This window comes from Anomalospiza imberbis, chromosome 28 (assembly GCF_031753505.1).
Source record: "Anomalospiza imberbis isolate Cuckoo-Finch-1a 21T00152 chromosome 28, ASM3175350v1, whole genome shotgun sequence".
Lineage (NCBI taxonomy): Eukaryota > Metazoa > Chordata > Aves > Passeriformes > Viduidae > Anomalospiza > Anomalospiza imberbis.
In genome coordinates, this window is record NC_089708.1 from 2,944,034 (window position 1) to 2,965,469 (window position 21,436).

At 42.0% G+C, this 21,436-nt stretch overlaps 1 protein-coding gene across 7 annotated transcripts in view; it reads left to right on the forward strand.

The window, feature by feature from the left end:
- Positions 1-247: 247 nt before the first annotated feature.
- The window catches only part of PPP2R2A (protein phosphatase 2 regulatory subunit Balpha), a 41,890-nt gene continuing 20,701 nt past the window's right edge, over positions 248-21,436 (forward strand). Inside the window, exons 1-3 of one of the 7 annotated variants that reach the window (XM_068174532.1) lie at positions 300-393; positions 4,070-4,133; positions 8,583-8,657. In XM_068174532.1, the coding sequence (XP_068030633.1) occupies positions 346-393; positions 4,070-4,133; positions 8,583-8,657 (187 nt within the window). In that variant the 5' untranslated portion in view covers positions 300-345. Of the gene's footprint in view, positions 394-4,069; positions 4,134-5,814; positions 6,098-6,359; positions 6,381-7,834; positions 7,959-8,056; positions 8,078-8,582; positions 8,658-21,436 lie in introns of those variants that run through there. The other 6 variants (XM_068174534.1, XM_068174531.1, XM_068174537.1 and 3 more) reach the window with 6 other exon arrangements.

Sequence of the window (21,436 nt, forward strand, 5' to 3'; positions counted from 1 at the left end):
TTCCTGCTTTTGTTAAACACAAATGTTTCATGAAAGTCTCTGATGTTTTCCTTTCTCTTATTTAGATCACCTAGGCAGGTTTATTAGTAAGGTAAAATTAATACTTCTTTTCCCTCAGTAACCCTCCAATCCTTCACCCAAAAGAAGAAACATTTCTGTGTATAGGGCATGAACGTTTGAAGGCTTAAAAAGCAAAAATAACCCAACCCTAAATGAAAACTCCTCAAGGCTTTTGGAGTTGTGTATCCTAGCTCCTCTCCTTCCTGTAAAGTGCCTCCTAAAGGTGGTGGGGATGACTGAGGCTCCTTTCATCTCAGAGTTACCTGTGCTCCTGAGCAATGCACCATGCTATCTGATAGGGCTGTACATCAAGGGGTGGGGCTTCCCCCCAAGGTAACTTTTTCTTCTCATTGTTTTTATTTCTGTTATGTTCTTTCATTGATCTAAACATACTCAAAGAGTCAAGAAATATTAATTATCCCCTTTCTAAAGACTGGATAGGAGGAGAATTTAATAGCTTTAAAAGTATTCTCTGAGTATGGATTTATTGGGTTTGGTGTAACTGGATTTTTGTCACTAGTACAAAGAACCCATGTTCTTAACTGCAGAATCTGTTTCTCTGTTGGGTGGTGAAATTTAGGCTGGAAAGAACTAAAGCAGCATCCTTTACCCCTAGGCAGGGAGAAGCTCTACTTAGCCTGTTCCCAAGAAGGGAATCTGCTCTTAAGAGTGCTGAAGGTACTTTCTGGCAACGTAGTTCAGTATTTAATCACTTTTGTTAGAATAAAACCACTTTGTGAGGGCCTTGTGTTGTTTTCATGGTGTGTAGTTTGGGATGACTGTTCTCATTTTGTTTCGTTGTTTTTCTACTGTTTTAGCTTTCAGAGTTCCAAGTTATGTCCAAATTATCTCAAAGTGCCAGGTTGTCCTGATCCAAACATTTAATTGTAGCTACTTCTTTTTAGGGAGGATTAAACCTATGCCTTGTGAACTTCTTCTCTTCTCCTATGGCTCCACTCTTAGTTTCAATAGGATTATTAGCATCCCATATCAGTTCTCTTATTTTTTGGTTAGGCTTATCTTTTCATAGAACTAACTACAGTTTGTAAAAAAAAAAAAAAAAAAACCAAAACACAAAAACAAAACAAACAAAAAAAAAAACCCAATAGTAAAATAGACAGAAATAAGAATGAAAATTTTCTATGAACCTCATTTTACCCCTCTTCTCTTAATTTTTAACCCAAAATATTGGGATACTCCTGCCATCACTAACAAGCCCTCCAAGTTGAAAAATACTTGTTTTCTTCCCTCCAGACAGGTGCTTCCTAACTACCTCAAACACCTTTTCCCTTCTTTTCAAGAAGCTTCATTTCCCCTTTATCTTTACCTGTATTTTTACATTTGTTTTAAAATAAAATTCAGGGGCCTAAATCCTCTACAAAAAGTGCTTAAACAATCAATTAATGTGTTGCAAATTGTAGTTTCAGTAACATTGTCTTAGCCCTGGTCTAAACAGATCAAATTTGAAACTTGTTTTAAACCTCTGTCTTGAAAACTACTATTGTAATGAACATATGATTTGTTTTTCCAAGCCTAATTAGCTCTTCTGTTTGCTTGTATCAGGCTAAAGTTAAGAATAAAAGTCTTAATAATTTATAGAAAAAAATGCGGAGGGTTCCTCTTCTAATAGCAGGACTTTAATCCAATGAACTTTACAGTTTTGGGATGACACAAACTCCTTCTTATCAGAACTAGCGAGTCTCCATGGCAGAGGTTTGCTCAATGAGGAGTGTTTGGGGCACTCAATTCCAGAACCATTGGATGGTTGTTAGGCTGGGTTTTCTGGGAACTGCGCCTCTAAAAAATTCCTGGCAGCTGCAAAGCAAACTGAAAGATGTGTATTATCCTCCTCCACTTTTTATCATTGATAAGACTTAAGCTAAACTGCCCAGTAACTGATCAGATGATATTTTATGCCCAGGGGATGAATGTAGATGGTCATTAAGGTCCCCTCCATCCCAAAGCATGCCATGTTTTCCTCAACAGTACAGATGCTCAGTCATGTAAGAAACTTTAATTTCAATATTTCCCTTTCCAAAAATAAAACCCAGTGACTTTGGAAGTGCCCCAGTGATATAGAGCGCAAGAAATAACTTTATAGTGTTCAGGTTTAGGACACAGTGTGGCAGGAACTGGAAATGCTTAAACATTTGGTTTTAGCCAAAATATTGTGGCCGCTGGCAGTTGAAGGTGTGCAGATGGAACCTGGTTAAGGTGAAATTGGGCTGAATAAAGCCAGAAAAAGCAAATTAAATTCTGTGTGCCCATAGAAGAGGCCCTGGGCTGGCAGCTGGCACCACAAACAGCAGTAGGGACCCAGCTGTCTGAGCCAGGTTAGTGTAAGAGGTGGAGAGTGGATGGGCTGGGACTTGTCCCACAGGTAATTTTCCCTGAGACTCATTGCAGAACCAGGGTCTGCCTGACTTTTTGTTCAGCTTTCCTGCAGCAGCACCAAGATGTGACTCAGCACTGGTTTGATAATAGCTGTTTATGTGAAATTAAGAGTGGGAAATGGGGGGTGAACATTAGTAAACATTTTGTAGGAGTTAAGGCTCTTATCCTCTGAAATGCTCTGCAAAAACACAATGGAAACCTCTCAGTGAGACACTTGAAGCTGAACAGAATGAAGTGAAGAGAGTAGGGAATTACACTGCCTTGATGTTAACCTGCACATGGCCTCAGATGGCTCAGCTATTACTAAATTCCAGTGATAATTCTGGTGATAATTGCTCCCTTTATTTCTAAACTGAATTGTTGTAATTCATTATAATCTTGTCTAACAGGTCAATTACTGGAAAACTAAAGCAGATACAAAATGAGTTGCTGATAGTGCTCTTCTTTGGAGCCTCAGTTGTTTGATCAGTCATTTTACATTATTATATATTTTTACTGGTTTCTGTTCACATGTTACACTTTGATTTTTAGGTTGTTCTAAGTTCCACAGCCCCTGCTCTAGGCTGCTGTGAACTGACCACTCTTTATGTAGTTTTCTGACAAGTATCACAGCAAATAGATCCAGAAATGCCGTTTTCTGAGTCCTTGTTCCTGTAAGTTCCTCCCACTTCCCAGAGGCCTTCTTCAGTCTCAGCTGAAGGAGTTTGTGTGTAGAGTAAGAATTAGTCATTAAAGCATGATTGGAGTAGATAAATGCTCATTAAAGCTTTGTGCTGTTGGTGGCTGTGTATAAATTTAACATCATGCAGTTACAATCTCCCCAGAGCACCTCAACAAATGCTCAAGCTACAGAAAAATCCAAGTATGTGCTCACAAACTTTGAATCAGAGCTATGGAACACACTCTGCCTAATTTGCACCAACCATTCACCGTGTGAACGCTCTGAACTACCAAGCAAGTGAACACCCAGGCAAAGGTTGTGGTTCCCAAGATGTCTCACTAATTGCTGTGGCTGTAATTTAATGTTATTTATTTATTACACTCCATTATTTTCTGTAGCTGTTGGTTCACAACAAAAACCTGAAATGTTTGAGTTACAATCCATCTTCCTAGCACCATGATATTAAATCTTTTCTAAGAGAAATTTTATTTTAATTATAAGCTTTGTACTAAGGCTTCATTAATTTCTATTACAGAGCTAATTGCAGGTCTCCTTGCCTTATTTAATTTTTTTTAGCAACAAAAGTTCTTGAACCAATGCTTATTCTGCTATGAGGACAAATTCTGCAGTAATTATACAGAAGACAATGGATTAATTGGACTAGATTTGCAAATTTTCCTGCTAAACAGTTGCAGGACAATTCTGCTTAGGATGAAAAGACTATGTTTAAAGAAATTATTTAATTTATTAATTAAATTCAGAATTTAAGGAACTCTGAAAAGAGAGGAATGCCAGCTTTCATGCTGAATTTGGTATCAAGTAAACATGGCCACAAATTTGTAGAATTGAGTGAATTTGCTCTTGAGCTCTGGGAAATGTGGACTGGGATGTTTGGGACCAGGGAGTTTGTCTTCGTTGTGATTGTTTCCAAACTTGCAGTGTTTTTGTTTTTAGGTTTTTGGGTTGCTCTCAAAACAACCTAAGCAAAACACTTGGTTACAGAGATTTCCAAAATTGGGTAAGTTGCAATTCTTTAGAAGCTCCCATATATGCTGAATGTTCTTTCAAATGTTACCGTTCTTTCCAAGATTGATTTATTTGCCTGCGCAATTTTTTTATCAGGCATGCAGATACAAATCTGAATTCCAAAATAACTTGTAATTTTGGCCAGTTGTGGGTTTCTGGTGGCAGCCTGTCTTTTTTTGTCCATTAGTGGTATTTAGTTCCCACAGCTCTGTTTCATGCTGGACTTGACAAGCAATTCAATGGCCTTTTCATTTATAAAAGCATCCTCTTAGGTGTTTAGAGATGGAAATGCAGAAATCAGTGTATGGGATGGTTTTGGAGGCTTGCTCCAAGTCACATTTCAAGTTTGTGGCAGTGCTGGGTTTGCAGGATGAGCTTATGAATCTCCAAGTGAAATCTGGATCAGCAAGATCTACCCAGCCCAAGAAGAAAATGTTTGCACAAACATCTTTTAAGGGAAACTGATGACTTTCACAAGATCTTAAATAGATTGTACTGAATTAATTATCCCAGTCCCGTAGTTAACTACAGATGAGACTGTAACTGGGACCCAGCAAGCTAAAAAGGAGCCTCCATCCTTCCCAAGCCAGCAGGAGCTGAGCCAAGCTGGGCTCTGCTGAAAGCCTTTCTTTGTGGATCTTGCTGGCTGTCAGTGTGAAAGGTGGATGGAGGCTAAAAATGGCTCAGGAGCATGGCTGGTGTATGCAGGGAATAGCAATGAGAACGGAGTGAAATCAGAGACCGAGCCCTGGACGTTGTGGAAAGCATCCAAGGGGGGTGGAAAATGCGCAAGCAAACAGGTTATGTGTGGCTGCTGCACGGGGAAATGGCAGAGGGGAGCAAAGGGAAGAGGGGGGAAAAACCCCAAAACCAAAGGACAAGTGAAAGGGAGATGCTCTGAGAGACGCGAAGGGATTATCAGGGAAATGTTCTTCCCCCAGAGGGCGGTGGGGTACTGAACAGGTACCCAGGGAATGGGCACGGCCCCAAGGCTGCCAGAGCTCCAGGAGCGTTTGAACAACGCTCCCGGGGATGCAGAGGGTGGGATTTTGTGGTATCTGTGCAGGGCCAGGAGCTGGATGGATGATCCTGGTGGGTCCCTCCCAGCTCAGGATATTCGGCTTCATGAAGGGCGAGCCTGTGGCAGAGGGGTCAAGGAAGGAAGCTCTTCCCGCAGGGGAGTCGGGGGGCAGTGGCTGGCGGACACCGCAGCGTGGAGGGGCTAAGAGCGGGCGATGGCGGGCCGAGGGGCGGTAGCCCCTCCCTGCGAGCGGGCAGGAGCCGAGCTGAGGGGCGGCAGTCCCGCCACGAGGGACGGAGCCCCTCCATGAGGGCGGCCGATGGATGCCAGGCTGAGGGGCGGCAACCCCTCCATGAGGGCGGGCAGGGGCCGAGCTGAGGGGCGGCAGTCCCGCCACGAGGGACGGAGCCCCCTCCATGAGGGCGGCCGATCGATGCCAGGCTGAGGGGCGGCAACCCCTCCATGAGGGCGGGCAGGGGCCGAGCTGAGCGAGGGTCGGTAGCCCCGCCATGAGGCACACAGCCTCGCCATGGGGGTGATTGATGCCGCGCTGAAGGGCGGCAGCCCCGCCAAGAGGGCGAGTGGAGCTGGGCTGGGGGCGGCCGATGGATGCCGAGCTGAGGAGCAGCACCCCCGCCATGGGCGCTGACAGGAGCTAGGCACGGACATGCTGGCGCCGCCCGCCCTCCTGAGGGCGGCTCGCTCCCGCCCCGCGCTGACGTCACCCCCAGCTCTGCCGGCGCCATTTTGGACGCTCACCGCCGGGGGGGCCGGAGCGGGGCCGCCCCAGCCCCGCCGCGGCCGCGCCGCCGCCGCCTCCTGCATCCGCCGCCATCGCCGCCCGCCGCCGCCGCCCGCCCCGCGCCGCCCGCCCCGCCCGCGCCGCCCGCTCCGCCCGACCCGCCGCGGCCGCTATCGCCAGCACAACATGGCAGGTAAGGGCAGCCTGCCCCCCTGCCCCAGCATGGCTTGGGGGGGCTCTCCCCGCTGCCTCCCGTGCTCCCGGCCGCCTCTCCTGTTCCGGCTCGCTTGCGCCTTTGCTGTTTGTGGGGTGGTTTGTTTTTTTTTTTAATCTTCTCTTGTGGGAATTCGTGCTTTGCTCCCACCCACCCCTCCTTCCCTCCGTTCTCGGGGGGAGGGAAAAAAAAAAAAAAACATGGAAGAAGCAAGGTGGAGCGGGAAGTGGTGTGTTTTGGAGTTGAGGAGCTTGCAGGCAGGGTGGGTCTGCTGCCTTTTCGTGGAATCATGGAATGATTTGGGTGGGAAGGGACCTTAAAACCTATCCAGTTCCACGCCCTGGCATGGGCAGGGACACCTTCTACTATCCCAGGTTGCTCTAAGCCTCGTGCAGCCTGGCCTTAGACAATTCCAGGGATCCAGGGCCAGCCACAGCCGCTCTGGGTAACCTGTGCCAGGGCCTCCGCACCCTCAGAGAGAAGAATTACTTCGCAATATCCCAGCTCAACCTACTCTTTCAGTTTGAACCCATTCCCCCTTGTCCTGTCGCTACACGCTCTGGTAAAGAGTTTCCCCCTTGAGGCTTTAGGGTCGGTGCTTGTAGTTATTTCTCTGAAGCGCTGCCGTGCACGGAGAGGTTCCAGGTGCAGGCGGTGTCCAGATTGCAGTCGCACCCTTCTGTAGGGAGCAGCCTCTGAGCATCTGCAAATGCCAGTGAAATTGGCACAGGGTGTAATTAAACAGCACAGGTCTCGCTGTGTTTTCTTTCCCATTCCTTCCACTGCTTACTCCCCATTTCACATCCCAAAGTGCTGTTGGTAGGCTTGGGAATGTGTGTGCAGAACGGATCTCTTCCCTCTTACTTTTCCTTGCAATTTCTTCATTTGGAAATTTATTCATCCCCCTCCTCTGCACATGAATTGTCTTTTCAGTGCTTTGCATGTGGAGGAGCAAAGCATGGGAGGCTTTGTGAGGCATGTGCTTTGCCTTTCCCCCCTACACCATATGCAACATGCTCCACCCTCCTCTTGCCGTTTTAGTCATGGGGGGAAAAAGTGCCAACATGGTCCAAGTAAATTGTATGGAAAAGAGGACTTCAGGTCGAAGTAGCAGGAGCAGTGATTCTCTCCAAGCTGTTCCCTTTAAGTGCTGCTATGGTGCTAGCTGCTAAATGACAAATGAAGAAGTTGAAGAGAAGAAAATGGGTTGTAGGGTTTTGGGGGAATCATGGGGGAGGGAAAGCATTCTGCCATCTCCTGCATAAATGGGTTCTGTTGCTTGCCTTCACCTCCTCAGGTTATGCAGCTTGGATGTCTCTAATCATTCAGGGAAGAATTTAAAGCAAGTGAAAAATGCAAACTGTACTTTATTCCAGGACTTCTTATTCAGAGGTGCTTCATCTTTTCTGGAAAGATTATTTTCAGGCTTCCTTCTCTTTGAGTTTTTTGGCCCCCCCTTAACTTGGGAAGAGTCTCCTCCTGTATTCTTTGTTATCTCCAAAGCCCTACCAGAGCTCGGGATTAATGTGTAAATGCCATCTGTTGCTCAGCCGGTTTGAGTTGTGTGGAGGAAAAGTTCCATTTTGACAGTGGCTTTTGGGGAAAAAAAAAAAAAAGGAGGAAAAAAAAAAGAAAAAAAAAAAAAAAAACCAACCAAGGCAAGCCCATTTCTGGCTCTTCCTGTATGTCCTCAGCCCTGCAGTGATTTGCTCAGAATGAAATGCAAAAGAAATGGGTGGTGATTTTCGGTGTGTGTTTTTGTGGCACGGTTCAAATGAATCACTGCCTTCAGCCGAGGCAGTAATGTTCCTGAAGTTTTCTCTCCGATCCGTTTTCTATGGTAGTAGAACTTGTCCCCCTCCGATTGCTTGTTTGCTTTTCTGCTCGGATTTGCTGCTTTTTTTTTTTTTAGGCTGATAATTGCTTTCATTACTTCTGCGAAGAGACTCTAAAATTGTGGTAAAATTCTTTTTCTTTAGCCTTGAGTGCATAGGGTCGGTGCAGTGGGTTTGTGAAAGGAGGAAATGAATTGTGTGCTTGGCTTGTATTGGATGGGAGATTGAAATTTTCTAAAAAAGCACAGCTCTGATAGTTTATATTTAAGCTGTTTGTGTGTTTAGGAGGGTTCTGACTGCTCAAGTAGGAGAAAGCTTCATGTGAAACACAGCCGTTCCTGCACTTGAATTTTAAATTCGTAGTTAATGGTGATTAGTCCAGCGAGCTTTGTGTGAGTGAAGCTTTTACACTGCTTGTGCTTCCCTGTTTTTGACAAACGCTGCATTGAAGGCTGACAAAAACAATATCCAAAGGAAAAAGGTGGGGAGGGTGGTGTGTGATTGTGCCTCAGCACTGCTGAGGAAGTGGGCGTGCACAGGCTCTGAAATGTGCAATCTGGAACCATTGTGTGCTTGTGCTGCTGCTCTTGGGGGGGCTCGTTTTTATTGAATTGTTTTCATTTTTTTAGGAGCTGGAGGAGGAAATGACATTCAGTGGTGTTTTTCTCAGGTGAAAGGTGCTGTAGATGATGATGTAGCAGAAGGTAAGAGTAATATTTTTTACTGTTTTCTAACTTTTTAACCATTCCTTAGTTAGGGAGATGTGGATGCAGTTAGTGAAATATCCCAGTGCTGCTGAGTGCTCGTTGAGCAAAGCAAATGGACATTTCATGTGCATTCCCATATCCAGATTCAGGTTTAAACTGTGGTTTGAAAGTACCATTCAGCATTCATGTAAAAAAGTTCAGGCTTCCTAACCTATTTTTGCTGGAATTGTTTTCTAAGATTGTTAAGATTTTTCTGATTTTTTGGCTTTTGACTTGTGTTTTTTCTTAATCTGCAAAACGGGGAATGTGATACTTAAATTCCACAAGGAGGTGTTGTTAGAATTAATATTTGTACTCTTTGAAGATCTAAGTACTGTATGAACTAATTGTCCTCACCTTTCTAGTTCCTATTAACAAGAGGCGGAAGAAATCTGAATATTTGTGCATGCCTACTTAGTACATAAGGAGCAGGTTTGGGTTTGAAATAATGCTGGAAATTGTCTGAAACTTTTCCAAGTTGCCAGTGACAAGTGTCATGTTACACTAAGATGGCTGCCTCTGAATTCCACTGCAAAAACTGTAGTGTTTGGGTTTTTTTCCCTTGGATTTCGGATCATTGGAGGAATGGTGCTTTTTTCTGTGCTGGAGAGCAGAATCCCTTCTGTGATCATTATTGAGGAAAGGTCCCCTGACTTCGGTATTTCTTTGGCCATAAAGTCCTGTTTGCCCAAAGCAGCTTTTAAGATCATGAGTTAAAAGTTTTCATTTGCAAGTAGTTGGCCTTGTCGCTTATGTAATTCCTGGGTTTTTTTCTTTTTCTTGCATATCTTGAATGCTCTGACATACAAGTGAGATTAATGCTATATTTAGAAGAGCAGTAACTACAGTTTCCATTATTTCCCTGCTTGACATGTGGTTCAGATTAGCTTCCAAAGGCCAAAAGAAAAGATCGGTATAAACATAACTGAGTTGTTTTTATTTATTAGCTGCAGCGTGTGGCAGAAGATGCACTGATGCTTCTGTTGTTTGCAAGCTGAAATATGCTTTTTGGAAATGAGAAAGCTGTAACAGTTTCAAGTTTATTTTTAAATTCTTTAGGAAGTAGATTTTAAAGCTTGAACTCAAAAGTGCTGTTAAATGCGGTATAATTTTTTCCCTGACAGATTTAAAATTCTGTAACCTTTGTTTTATTTATGTATCATACTAAATCCTTAATAAATACAAGTATTGAAGAAGTTGTGGTTGTGGTGAAGTTGTGGTGCTTGCAAATAATTCTTCATTAAAATAGACGTTGATATGCTTCTAGTAGTAATGAACTTATATATAGGTATAGAAAAGTAGTCTTTACAGGGATCTGGAAATGCAGAAGTGAGGAAATAGGAAGGAAGGACAGGCTGAGCTGTTTTAAGTGTTGCCCTTAGTGTTATGAAAGGTGCCTTGTGCCTCCTGCCAGGCTGGGAGCTGCACTGAGCATTGCTGGAATCCTGGGGTGGACTTCTGGGAAGCCTTTGAGGGAATTAACTGGCTTCAGTTTCAGCAAGCCAGGCAGCTTGGTTTCTAAAACATTGTAAGAATCTCCATTTTTTGGTTTATAGACAGTGTAACCTTCCGATTTTGTGACCCAAAGAGTGAAAATAATTTTTCTTTCGTTGTCAGCTATACCTGACTTAGAATGACTCTTGAGGTCCAAAGTGTATTATACTGCAAGATGGTGTGAAACTGAACTGCCTAGGGAGAGATCCCAAGTATTATTGATGTTATGCTTGGTTGTAATTAGTGTGTTGAGCTGAAATTCTCTCCTATTCCCATGTACTTGGCTCCCACAGTCTGTACTGGAAGTTGGTGACAGCAGTTGTTTATATTGAGTTCTTGTTATACATCCTAGTGTCTCGCTGTCATTCTATTGGAAGCGTTATGTATCAGGATGGTTGCATTTTTCCATTTCCTAGCAATATTTCTGGCTTTAAGGTTCATGACAGTGACATGGAGCCTTGTGTGGCTCTTGCACCAACTGGAGCAGCAGCCTCTGGTCTTTTGGAATACCCAATGACAAATTGACAGTGGGTCTAAGTGCAGTCTGAGGGCCTTTTTTATTCCCTGCCTTTCCTTCTGCTTTCTTGGGGCAGGCCCACAATGAAAGCTCAAGGAATTCTTACTGTCTCAAGCTTTAATGACTCTTTAACCACTCTGGTCTGCCAGAGAACAGGTCTGGACTCCAGTCATGCCTGTGGTGAGCACAGTACCAATTTGTTTACAGGAGTACAAGGCTGTGAAGATCTGATTTTTGAATGGCTGCAGAGCTCAAAATCTAAATAGCAGTTTGTTGTGAAATACTGAAATTTCACTGAAAACAAATGTGAAAGAATTGGGAGTTTTACTTTCTGTTTTCCTCCTGTTGGTAACTTAGTGTTGCAATATTTACATTGGAAAGCTGTCTTGAACTAAGCTAAAGCAGTGATAACCAGGAAAACTACATCATTTAATTGCATTAATCAATGGGATACAAACCCAGTGGTCTCCCTACAGTGTTTTTGTCCATAAAACAGGCCCATGGAGAATAACATTTTGGACAGTAACACTTTTTATATGGTAAGAGTTGTAACAACTTTAAAAAGCCTGTCAAGAGTGCTATTATGTAGCTTCCAGTATATTTAAGGTCAGATGTGACCTCCAGCCTTCCCATCGCAGGTATAACCTATAATTCTTTAGATACTTGGACTAGGCTAGCTGGTTGTTACAAAGTCAATATTTGGTGGCTTTGGTGGCTGAAACATGAACTCTGATACACAGTTTTTAATTTTCTGGCTTTCCAACCACTGTGTGATGGATGGATGTGACACGTAAGGGGAAGGGAGGGAAACTGTGTCACTGAAGCCTGGGGAAAGATGGCACTGAACTTGTATGTGGGGCCTGCCTGGGTCACTGCTGTGGCAAAGCTTTTCTACTGAAAATGTGAATGTGAGGAGCAGAAGTATCTCTTCCTTTGGTATGTATGGAATTTACCCTTGCTTGTAAGTTGTGGCCCGGCCGTGTCAGATCACAGTTAAGCACAGAAATCAGGTTATAAATTGAAATCTCAGTGTCAGCTTCATTATAAATCGGGACCTTAATTTTAATTGATGGCACAAGTTTGCCTTCTGGTGATTTATCAGTCTGTTGTATGAGGGCAAAGGTTGTTGTAGTTTGTGCTTTCTCTTTCTGAAATAGCTTTCCTCCCTACTTTGTTTCGTATTTTCATAGTTTCATAGACAGGTCTTCTGGGGTGGAGAATACAGAGTGCTTGTTTATGATAAGTTCAGTGATCAGGTTATCAGGAGTGTCTGTAATGCACAGATTTCTTTGTGCCAGCATAGTTTCAGTACAAGTGAGACTTAATTGTTCAGAAATACTCCGGTGTTTTCTTAGTGGAAGTTTCCTTTATGGGAATGCTTATAGAAAAGGATTACAAAGATTTTCAGCAGCAGTTTTGTTGGTTATACTCTTTTGCTGTTGTTCAGAATGTGGCATAATAGCAACTGCAGTTGAGAGCAGCTAAGAGTTGTGAGTTTAAACTGCCTCTGAAAACTACACACTTGCTTAATGGAGTGAGTTTGTACTTCAGAACAAATTCAGTCAATTTGATTAAGTGCTCAACAGAAGGAGGAGAGTCAAGCAGCTCTATCTCAATGTTCTTTCAGGTGTAATTCAAAGATATGGAAAAGTCGGATAGTCCAGGTCCAAGGCTGGCAGCCAGGAAGTTATGTCCTAAGCTTTAACCCTGAGTGATTACTGCTCCTCTTGGACAAGTTGTTGAACTGTTTCATGCCCAAACTGTCTCTGAAAGAAGCATCTGAACATCTCCTGTGGTTGCTAAGTACTGACTTTATGCTTAATACTTAATGCTTAACCATTCTGCAATGCTTTGTTAATTACCTGTGATTTGCTTCATGTCACCTCTTAGAGCCAAACATGGCTGTGTCTGTTTTAGACTGAAAATGATGAACAGATAAAATTCTGTCCCTGGCTTGTGTGTCGTAATAGTTTGAAACAAAATTGGACATTTCCCTGGTTCGGGAATGCTTTCTGTGTTTGGTTATGTGTTATGTCTGTCAAATGTAGTTTGATACTTCTTTTTTGACAGTTTCAGGATTGCAGAGCAGCAATGGGGACTGATGTTGCTTCATCAATGGTAGTTTGTCTTGAATGCATGAAAAGTGTTATTTCTGAGTAAAGAGAAGTGAAGGCAGGAATAAGGATGGCTATAAAAAAGTTGTTTACCACAGTCCGGGTTTTTTTGGTTGTTTTGGTTTGGGGTTTTTGTTCGTTTGATTTTGTTGTTTTTTTTTTTTTATTAATGAGGATTAATGGAATTGGAGAGGAGAGAAAAAATTCTCAGAGAATAACAGTGACAATGAGGTTGCAATAATATTGGTGAGGAAAGATTGGGATATAGTTGTGGGTGGGAAGCTAATTTGGGCTTTTGAGGACTGTGGTTATGTTCTCTATGCTCATGAGGTAACATAATTTACAAGGAGCAAGGCCTAGTAATAGGTTTGTTTTTAAGAGGTAGTTTGAAATATGCTGAAAATGGGAAAAAAAGACCCAAGGTTTTAGTCCTGTTCAGTATTCCTAAGTCTGCTTCTGTATTTGAGCTCTTCAGCTGTTCAGAGAATGTCTGTCTAAAGAGAGAAATAGGCTACTGTGTTCTAGGAGCTGCTGCTCTGGATGGACTAGAGTGCACATTTAAAGTGTGCAGTCCCCCAAAACAAAGAGCATTTAGCAGACAGATAAATAGGCAGTGGCTGTTCAGCTCCCCAGAAGTAATTCAGTCCTCTTTCTTGCTTGGAAGCAGGGGCACTTCAGCTTGTCAGTCAGGGATTTTTCTGTCCCTTTTGTGAGGCATTGCTGTTCTTGGAATCTCTGTCTTAAATTAAAAATTAGTTCTAAAAAAGCCTTCTGTGTTGGAAATGCACTGCTACAATGATCAAGCCATCAGACTCCACAGCACACATGAGTGCAAGCTAGGCTATCAGCAGCAGTCTAGATGGATTACAGCTCTGGATCAGCTTTGTGGAACTTTTTAGCTTTTCATTTTATAGGTGCTACCTAAATGCTTCTCGTTTGGCTATTTCTACTGTAGGAATAGGGTTCTGTGGTAGTTGTAGCTTCACAGAATGTATTTTTGAAGAGCTAAAATGAAGGCTAAAGCTCCCAGTGGATGCAGAGCTGAAGGAAGACTTAAAAGCTGGGTGTTCCAAGCTGTACTGTCTGGGTTTTTTCCCCGCCTTCTTTCTGTTCTCCCTGACTTGCCTATTTAGGCCACAGCTGCATGTTTGGCAGCATTTCTCCTTAAAGAGGCACTCCTTCCCACTCTGCTGGCATGGGTGTTCACCTAAGAGGACAGTGAACTTGTTGGGGAAGCTGATCCAGCCGAAAATTTGGTAAAATCATGTTTTTTCACTGGATTATTTTTTGGCTGAATTGAACCCTGATGTGATTTTCAGAACTCTGCATGTGCTTATGCCAGTGTGGAGAGTGATCAAGTGGCTCAGAAGAACAGGAGGAACTCTGGAAGAAGATTGGTCTCTTTGTAGGACTTCACATAAAAGGCAGTGCAAGACCCTGATTGATCTCTTGAGTGCTGTGCTACTATGAAGGGTAAAATCAGCTGATAAAAAGGACTTTAAACCATTGCTGTTCAAGATCCATACTTTGAATATGTGCTAGCTGCAGGCCAGCAATAAAATCACTGTTACAGTGTCAGAATTATTTTGTGATGGATTTTTTTATTGTACACATGGAGTGGGTTTACTGCTGTGTCCACACAAGCAGTCTGTGGAAATGAGATTTGTTCAGTGATCTTTTGAGCTCTGTTAGTAAAATGAGCTTGTTAATATCAGTGCAGTTAGTTTCTTTGAAGTTGTTGTAGGAAATAATACCAGTTGAATGGGAGGTGGGTTATTACTGATTGCTTTATTGTAAAGCACTTAAAAAGGATAATCTGACAAATGATAATCTTCTTTTGTTGTGTCTTATCAGTCTTAATATGATTTGAAAAAATGGATCCCTTCTTTGGGGTTTCATCGTCACCTAAATTGATGTATTGTCTTATATTAAATGCTGCAGAATTAGTCTGCCTTTGTTTTAGCTGCTGTTAAAGTGTGTATGCAATTAAATCTGCTCTGTGTGTGCCTCATGGAGCAAAAACATCAATTACTGATGGTACCGAGTTAAGGCTGCAGTTTGTCCTTTCATCTGTAGGAAACACTGTGCTCCCACAATAATTTCATTACATAGGATGTTTTAATAACTGCCTTAAAGGTATTTTTCAGGCCTGTTTTCAATGTTCTGTAGTATGCAGCACCATAACTGTGTCTACATTATTTTTAGTATGGAGTGAAAAGTTTAGCAGCACAAATCAGTGTTCAGTAATCACATGAAACTGAGGTTTGCAGTCAAAGAAGTTACTGAAAAGAGTAAAAAGACTTGGCTTAGGTTGATGTTTAGGTTGTGAATGTGAACGGTTACCCTGTTCCAATGAAAATGAAAGCAGATAAATACAGGAAGTATTTATTAATCCAGACCAATTTGGAGTAATCTCTTTCAAGAAGCAGTGGTAGATCTTGCAGTCAAAATAACAATGCAGGGACAGTTTTCTAGGCTTTAAACTTGAGTGGAACATGTGTAATTATAGCTTTGTTATATTGCCACAGCTCAGTCACGCGCTTGCAACATGCACCAGCTAAATGCTGCTTTTGTAAGGTCAGTGTGTCAGTAAACTGGAAATAGATGGGACATTGCCTTCTTCTTTGAAAATGGGGAAAGCAAATAAAGGAGTCTTAAGAGGTGAAATATTGATACCTCATGTGTGTGCACTTTACTAATAATTTTATGTAGCAGGATTTCCTTAAATGAACATTGTGTTGCTCGCTTTCTGGCTTCCCATACAGGCCTGCTGTGGGTCACTGCTCTGGGCAGCAGGCAGTGTTCCGTGAGGGTGCTCTTGTCTGGGTCTTTAGTGACTGGAAGGTTTTGGGTTGTTGATTTTCCTTTGAAATTAAGTACCACCATCAGGTTCTGCTACTCTGAGCTGATATTACTGAAAACAATTATGTGAGGCTTCTCTGCATGACTGTAATCCAGTGAGAGAAACCGAAGTGGCTGGAAGCTTCTCGCTTTTCTCTCCTAACTTATCACTCTTTGGTTAGGCACTGGAGGAGAAGCTATTCATTTGGTCAGCCATTCTTTATCAAAATGTATTTTCCTCTCAGCGACCCACAAGTGATAGCACCATGAAGGGAACAAGCATATTTAGGTCACATGTAAAGCCCCTGAGGCAGTTCTGTTTTCATCTAATTTTGGAAGAAAATTTTAGGGTCAGGAAAAAGTGGGTTTAAAAGAGTGGTATTGTAAGAAAGATTGATTTTCCCAAATATATAGAAGGTGTTTTGTGTGGAAATGTTTCCCTTTGGATTTTCAGTTGCAGTTCTTAAATTAATGCTCTTGGAATAATGAGAGCTCCAAACATACACAGTTGGCACTCTGGTTTTGAGAACCTGAGAAAAGATAATTGCATGAATTCAGGAGCAGTTAAGGTAATTGAGACTTTATATTATAGTTGCTTGTTTAAAATATGATAAATACAGTGTAATTTCTAATATATTCTTGTTTGTTGAATGCCAGTAACTGTATTTTCCTTTTTTTTTTTTAAGTATTTCAGTGACCATTCTTTGATCCTTAAAAGCAGTTATTTTAGCTGTCATTTGTGCTATTGTTAAATGATGATTTGAGAAGTCATGAGCTATGCTTGTGTGTAGTGCTTATAAATGTAGTCTGAAGGTCTTGCTTCATGTTCAAATAATTTGAAAGTGAATTGGTCCGGTGGACAAGAACTACATACTGAAATAAAGCTTTGGCTTTCATAAAGATATAATGACTCTCAAAGACACTTGTTTGAGAGTTCTTGGGCTGTTTTCCAGTAGAATTGCCTAACAAACCCTGACTTTTCTAGTACTGCTCTTGGTGCATTGAGTAGGGAATAATATACAGAAATATTGGAGGTAATAAAGAAAAACTTGGATTATTTTTTAATAATTTGGCTCATTTTGAAGTGTGACCTTGGTGTGGGAAGAAGAATTAGAATTCCAGTTACAACCTGGCCTGCCTCTAGGTTTGTTGTCACTTCAAGCAGCCGCTGCTCCTGAGAGAATTGGTCCTTCCTGGTGCCTCAGCCTGTCACTGCCTTGAGCTGAGCCAGGTGATCCCTGAGCTCCAGGGAATCACTTGGGGAAACCAACCCAAATGAAAATTACATCTCTTGAATTCCTTTTTGGATTAATTTTATTCCTCATCAACTTCTCCAGTTAATTTGTCCAACTCTTAGGAAATGTTTGTGGTGGGATAGGTGGTAGTTCTACAGGAATGTGATGAGAGGTGAAAGGATGGATTGCTTCTCTTGGAAAGTTGATAATGGTTCTAAGGCAACATGGGAAACTATGGAATTGGGAACAATTCAGCCTCCTTCTCAGCCTTCTCATGTTCACAGTTGATCCCTGCTTGCTTTTCACATGAAAACTCTACTTTCAGTGCACTGAGATTTGTATTTGAGGACATTTCTTCTCATAGATCAATATGAACAAACAGCTGTTGAAGTTGAAGCCTACAGTGTTCATTATATAGCCCAGCAGTGAGAAAATGTCACTGTTTATAGAGGTAATAGTCAAACATTCATAAGCTGTTTTGCTGGAATGTGAAACTGGCAGGAATGGCTTTTTGCCCAGAAGTTTAAAACTTTCTGTATAATCCTTCTGCCTTTTTTTAGTCAGTTCTCCTCACAGCTTCACGTCACTGTTTTGGTTTCGTTTCATTTGTTTGTTTGTTTAAGTTAAATCTTACACTCCTTTTTTTTGGTGTGTGTGTGTATTAAAGAAGTGCCTAGGGTCTTTCATTTTATTCCAGATCCTTCTGGAAGTAGTAACATGCTCTGGAAAGCAGCAGGAGCTGACAACAGGGTTGTGTTCCTGCAGCAGGACATGTGCTATGCTTAATCCAGCTCGTTTGTGTCTCACAATAATGAGATGCCTCAGAGGACAGGGCAGGAGGAAGACAAAGAGCATTTGAAACAAAACAAAATCCCTTGGATATTCTGCACATGAGGTTGTTGGCCCCCTGGAGCTTGGGGATGCTTTTGCTTGGTGTGACCTGAGGAAGCTCATCCCAAGCCTGGGAGTACCAAACATCTGCCTGTTTCTGGAGGATGCTCATCATTCTGCTGGTTCTGAATTGGCATCGACAGCTGTGCAAGCAGGTCCTGCCGTGGTGCTGGTGCAAGGTGTTTCTCTGCTCCAGTTAGGAGCACGTTTGTGTTAGAAAAATGCCTTGGTAGGGTTGTATCCTGCATTTCCTTCCTGCTGCTTGCTCACTGGCCTTCTGAAGGAGTTGTCAAGATAAGCTTTTCTTTGTGCCCATAAACTTTTCTATGTATACACTGAAATTCTTTTTCCAGGTGTTTTATGTTGCATTCAGCTGGAAGTTGTTTGGCATCTTCCAATTCATATTTGTTCTAACCAGGGTCTTTGCTCTGAGGTCCATTTCCTTACAGAGCTCTTATTACTCTTTCACTTTTTGCCAATTTAAAAGTTTAAATTTAAATGTCATTATCCCAGAGCATAGTGGGGACACTGATGGAGGGCTAGAAATGGAGATAACTGAAAGTAATTATGTGCAGTTGTTTTCTTTGGAGTCATTGGAACCTTTCCCTGCTTTATTTTCCTTCCTGAGACCTGTGTGGTGTTTCCTAAACATGAGGTTCCAAAGCCTTTGATAATTTTTTTGTAATGATCTTTGACATCCCTGCAGGACAGTAACACTACCAAAATACTCTCTACCTTTTTATATATAAAACATATATACAACATATATAAACAAGTTTTTTATAAATATATATATATAATCTGTTATACAACTCTTGCAAAACCCACAGAAAAGGTCCTGATCTATAAACAGACATATTTGAAAGAAACACTTAAAAATAAAGGTTGGTATTTTGCTTTGATTAGTAGACTATATATATAATTTTAAGAGGTGTTATAAATATGCCTTGGAGTTGTCAAGATTCCATGTGTTTGGAATCTCAAAGTCCAGGCCAGAAATTAGAATTGGCTTCTGTTTAATAATGATTATTTTAAAGACGCTGAGGCATGTATGCTTGGGCCAGAATAGAAACACAGGAAAACACTTGCCAAGTTGGGGGGTGGGGGAAGAAACGGCAACTGGGCAAAGGAAGATTGTTCTTTAAGGTTCCTAGTGCCACTGAAGATGCATTAGGTATTAAAAGGAACTGATAGCTGAATGAGTGACCAGAGTGAGGGAAGTAATCAGAAATTTTGAGTTTCCAGTCACTTCATGGAGCTGTGTATTTATCTCTGCTGGAAACTTCAGTTGTACTTGTGACCTTCACAGGCCCTGTGCTCCCCGGCAGGCTGCCTGAAATTCAGCTGGAGAGCGGCCCTTCCTCCTGCCCTCCCTCCCTGCCTTTCTGGTAGGCAAGAGGAATTTCTGATTTCATTTTTCTTGCTTAGAAGGAGGCACTTCATGCATTGTCTGAGTCACAACAGCCTCCTGCATTCTACACACCAAGATTAAAAGCCTCCAAATGTTTGGCCTGAGCTTTGCACCTGAAATAAATCCCTTGGTCAAAGAATGTGTTGGAAGAGTCTGGAACAGCAGGGTAGTTTTGAGGAGTTGTTTTTTTTTTTTTTTTTTATATCTATAACAGGAATGTACACTAAGTCAGAGTTCTAATTTTGAAAGGCATTGCTAAAGTATTATATTTTTCTGTAATATAATACTATTACTAAATGTTAACCTGCAGTGTGTCTGGATTGGCTTCAGCAAAAAGAGAAAATGAAGCTATTGCAGAGCTCTGTCTGTAGCTTTCTCAGTGGCAAGAAAGGCAGTGCCTGAAGGCTTCTTTTCTCTATGTGCAGAACAATGGCCTAGTATGTTATTTCCAAATATATTGTTATTTGCAAACAGACCAGCAGCTTCTGGCTGCACTGTGCTGGGCACCCTATTGAAATTCTGGCTGTGATTCCAGCAGAGATTTTTCCATAAATAGCTCTGTACTACTTGGGAACACAAACAAGCCCTGAAAAGATCTGAAGCAAGGTCTGCTGATGGACTGTTTAGCCTGTTATTAGTGTGTACTTCAGGGTAGATATTATGGTGGATGTGAGGAATTTTTCTATAGGGTTATGTAGGGGCTGTCAGCAGGAATTGAAAAGTAAATAATTACCAATCAAATTAGATCCAGGGACTCACAAATCACCTGTCTTGAGCATAGGGGAAAATAGGATAATAAAAATTAGTAACTATGAGCAGAAGCAAGTAAATTTTGTTTCTGAATTTTTTTTAAACTATTATGTAATAAGTAAGCATTAGGGTAGGGTTCAGGTAAATACAACTTCAAATTATTTATTCTTTCCATGAACAGACATCAAAATTTATGCTGATTGGATGTTTGTTATGTGAATTAATACCTGTACTAGGAAATGGTCTGTATTTTCCCGTGCTGTGTAGGTAAACACCCACTTGAATAAGTAATTCAATAATATTTTATAAAATATTCAGTTATAATTGGTGTAAGCTGTCTAGAGTAATTTGTGGTCTTGAGAAACTTGTAAACATTCTGTGAATTAGAAAAGATAAATTAATAATAATAAATACTTCTGTGTTCTGTCTGGGTCACAGGGCTGATTCTCTGCTCGTCCTGTTGCTCATAAACTTTTTTCCTAAGAAAGAATAAATCCCCTTTTAAAAGCAATCAAAGAGCACAAAATAACTTTGGCATTTGAGAAATCCCTGCTTGGAGTGGGGACTCTGGAGTGTCCTTAACCCCTGGTTTTCATAGCAAATGTGTTTATCAGGTGTCAGAGTGAGGATGGGATCACTGAGAACAACCCGCAGGGGATCGTTAGGACATTGTCTCAGTGCAAATCTCTCAGCTGTACCTACTGCTCCTCTTGGATGTTTATTAAAAACCTTCAGCTGTGGTCACTGAGCAGTCTCAGAAGCATCTCTGAGATCTTCACCATCCAGAGCCTTGGGTATGTCTGAAGTCGCCTCTGCTGAAGGAGCACCCGCACTGTGGGTGTGGGGTGCACACAAGGCTGGAATTGGAAATCAGCTCTGATACAGCTCTGAGGCACTGACTTTGTGCTGATAACTTGGAGTCACAGAATCCTGGAATGGTCGGGATTGGAAGGGATCTTAAAGCTCATCCAGTGCTTCCCCCTGCCATGGGCAGGGACATCTTCCACTATCCCAGGGTGTTGCAAGCACTGTCCAACCTGGCCTTGGACACTTCTGGGTCTGGGGCAGCCACAGCTTCCCTGGGAATTCAATCTCAGCCCCTCACAGGGAGGAATTTCTTCCCAATATCCCATCTTGACTTACTGTCTTTCAGTTTGAACCCATTCCCTCTTGTCCTGTTTCTCCAGGCCTTTGTAAATAGTCCCTCTCCATCTTTCTTGGTGGGAAGCACAGCTGAACTGCTGACAACTTTTCTTTTTGAAGGCCTAGGTGGTATTTCTGAGCTTGTTCACATTTCTTTTTCATGAACATTCTTTTTCATTCTTTGTAGGCACATTGAGAGCAGCTCCGTAAAAAACTGGGAAGTATAAATAAAGCAGCTCTGCGCTCCAGCAAAGCCCTTCTGCTACCAAGGGGTAATTAGCCTGCGTTTGCAAAACAGATAAATTGCCAACTTATTTATCACAGAGGGAAGAAATAAAGCT